The 1,039-nt window shown below is 50.8% G+C and overlaps 1 protein-coding gene across 2 annotated transcripts in view; it reads left to right on the forward strand.

Annotated features, from left to right (window-relative positions):
* The window catches only part of arnt2 (aryl-hydrocarbon receptor nuclear translocator 2), a gene marked incomplete in the record, with an annotated part of 21,210 nt that overhangs the window by 17,074 nt on the left and 3,097 nt on the right, over positions 1 to 1,039 (forward strand). The window contains 3 exon segments of one of the 2 annotated variants that reach the window (XM_014027408.1): positions 176 to 278; positions 399 to 528; positions 617 to 767. In XM_014027408.1, the coding sequence (XP_013882862.1) occupies positions 176 to 278; positions 399 to 528; positions 617 to 767 (384 nt within the window). 2 annotated transcript variants of the gene reach the window in all.

Here is a 1,039-nt window from a genome sequence, read left to right on the forward strand (position 1 = left end):
ACACACACACACACACACACACACACACACACACACACACACACACACCAGAGGCAGTGGGGGGTTCAGTGTCTTGCCCAAGGGCACTTTGACGTGTGACTGAAGGGTGGTGGAACTGAACACCAGCTGTGTGTTCGTGTTGATGTTTGKWGATTATTTGCTGTCTCGTTGTTAGCTGGAGAGAAGAAGATGATGGTGCCCTCCTCTACAGCTGGAGGACAGCCTCTGTTCTCTCAGAGCTCTCCCTTTCAGCAGGGACACTCGGGGAAAAGCTTCAGGTACGTCCAGGTGCTCTCAGTCCATCACTGTCCATTCCTGCACTCTGAACAGCAGCTAAAGCTAAGCTAACACAAGAACTAAGAAGAAGCTAACTGGTTTTCTTTGTCTTGGGGTCCCAGTTCTTCTGTGATTCATGTTCCTGACATCCAAACATCAGGCTCATCCAATCAGAACCTGGCCCAGATCTCCAGGCAGCTGAACCCAGGACAGGTAGCATGGTCCGGTAACCGACCGCCCTTCTCTGGACAGGTAACACAAACAGACACGTTTCCTCCTGGATTGTTGTTCCTGCCGACCTGTTAGCTGATGGCCTGATTTACATACATGTGTTCTCCAGCCCAGTAAAACCCAGTCCAGTCCATTTGGTATTGGTTCTGGACACAACTACCAAACAGACCCAGCCTCCTACAGTCCCCTGTCATCCCCGGCCACATCTTCCCCCAGTGGAAACGCCTACTCTGGCTTGACCAACCGCAGCACAGCATTTGGTAAGCTTCACCTCTCATTGGTTAGGTAGTCTGGGATTAAGGTAGTCTGGGATTAAGGTAGTCTGGGATTAAGGTAGTCTGGGATTAAGGTAGTCTGGGATTAAGGTAGTCTGGGATCAGGCAGTCTGGATCAGGTAGTCTGGGATTAGGTAGTCTGGGATTAGGTAGTCTGGGATCAGGTAGTCTGGGATTAAGGTAGTCTGGGATCAGGCAGTCTGGATCAGGTAGTCTGGGATTAAGGTAGTCTGGGATCAGGTAGTCTGGGATCAGGT

This window comes from Austrofundulus limnaeus, unplaced genomic scaffold (assembly GCF_001266775.1).
Source record: "Austrofundulus limnaeus strain Quisiro unplaced genomic scaffold, Austrofundulus_limnaeus-1.0 Scaffold647, whole genome shotgun sequence".
Taxonomy (NCBI): domain Eukaryota; kingdom Metazoa; phylum Chordata; class Actinopteri; order Cyprinodontiformes; family Rivulidae; genus Austrofundulus; species Austrofundulus limnaeus.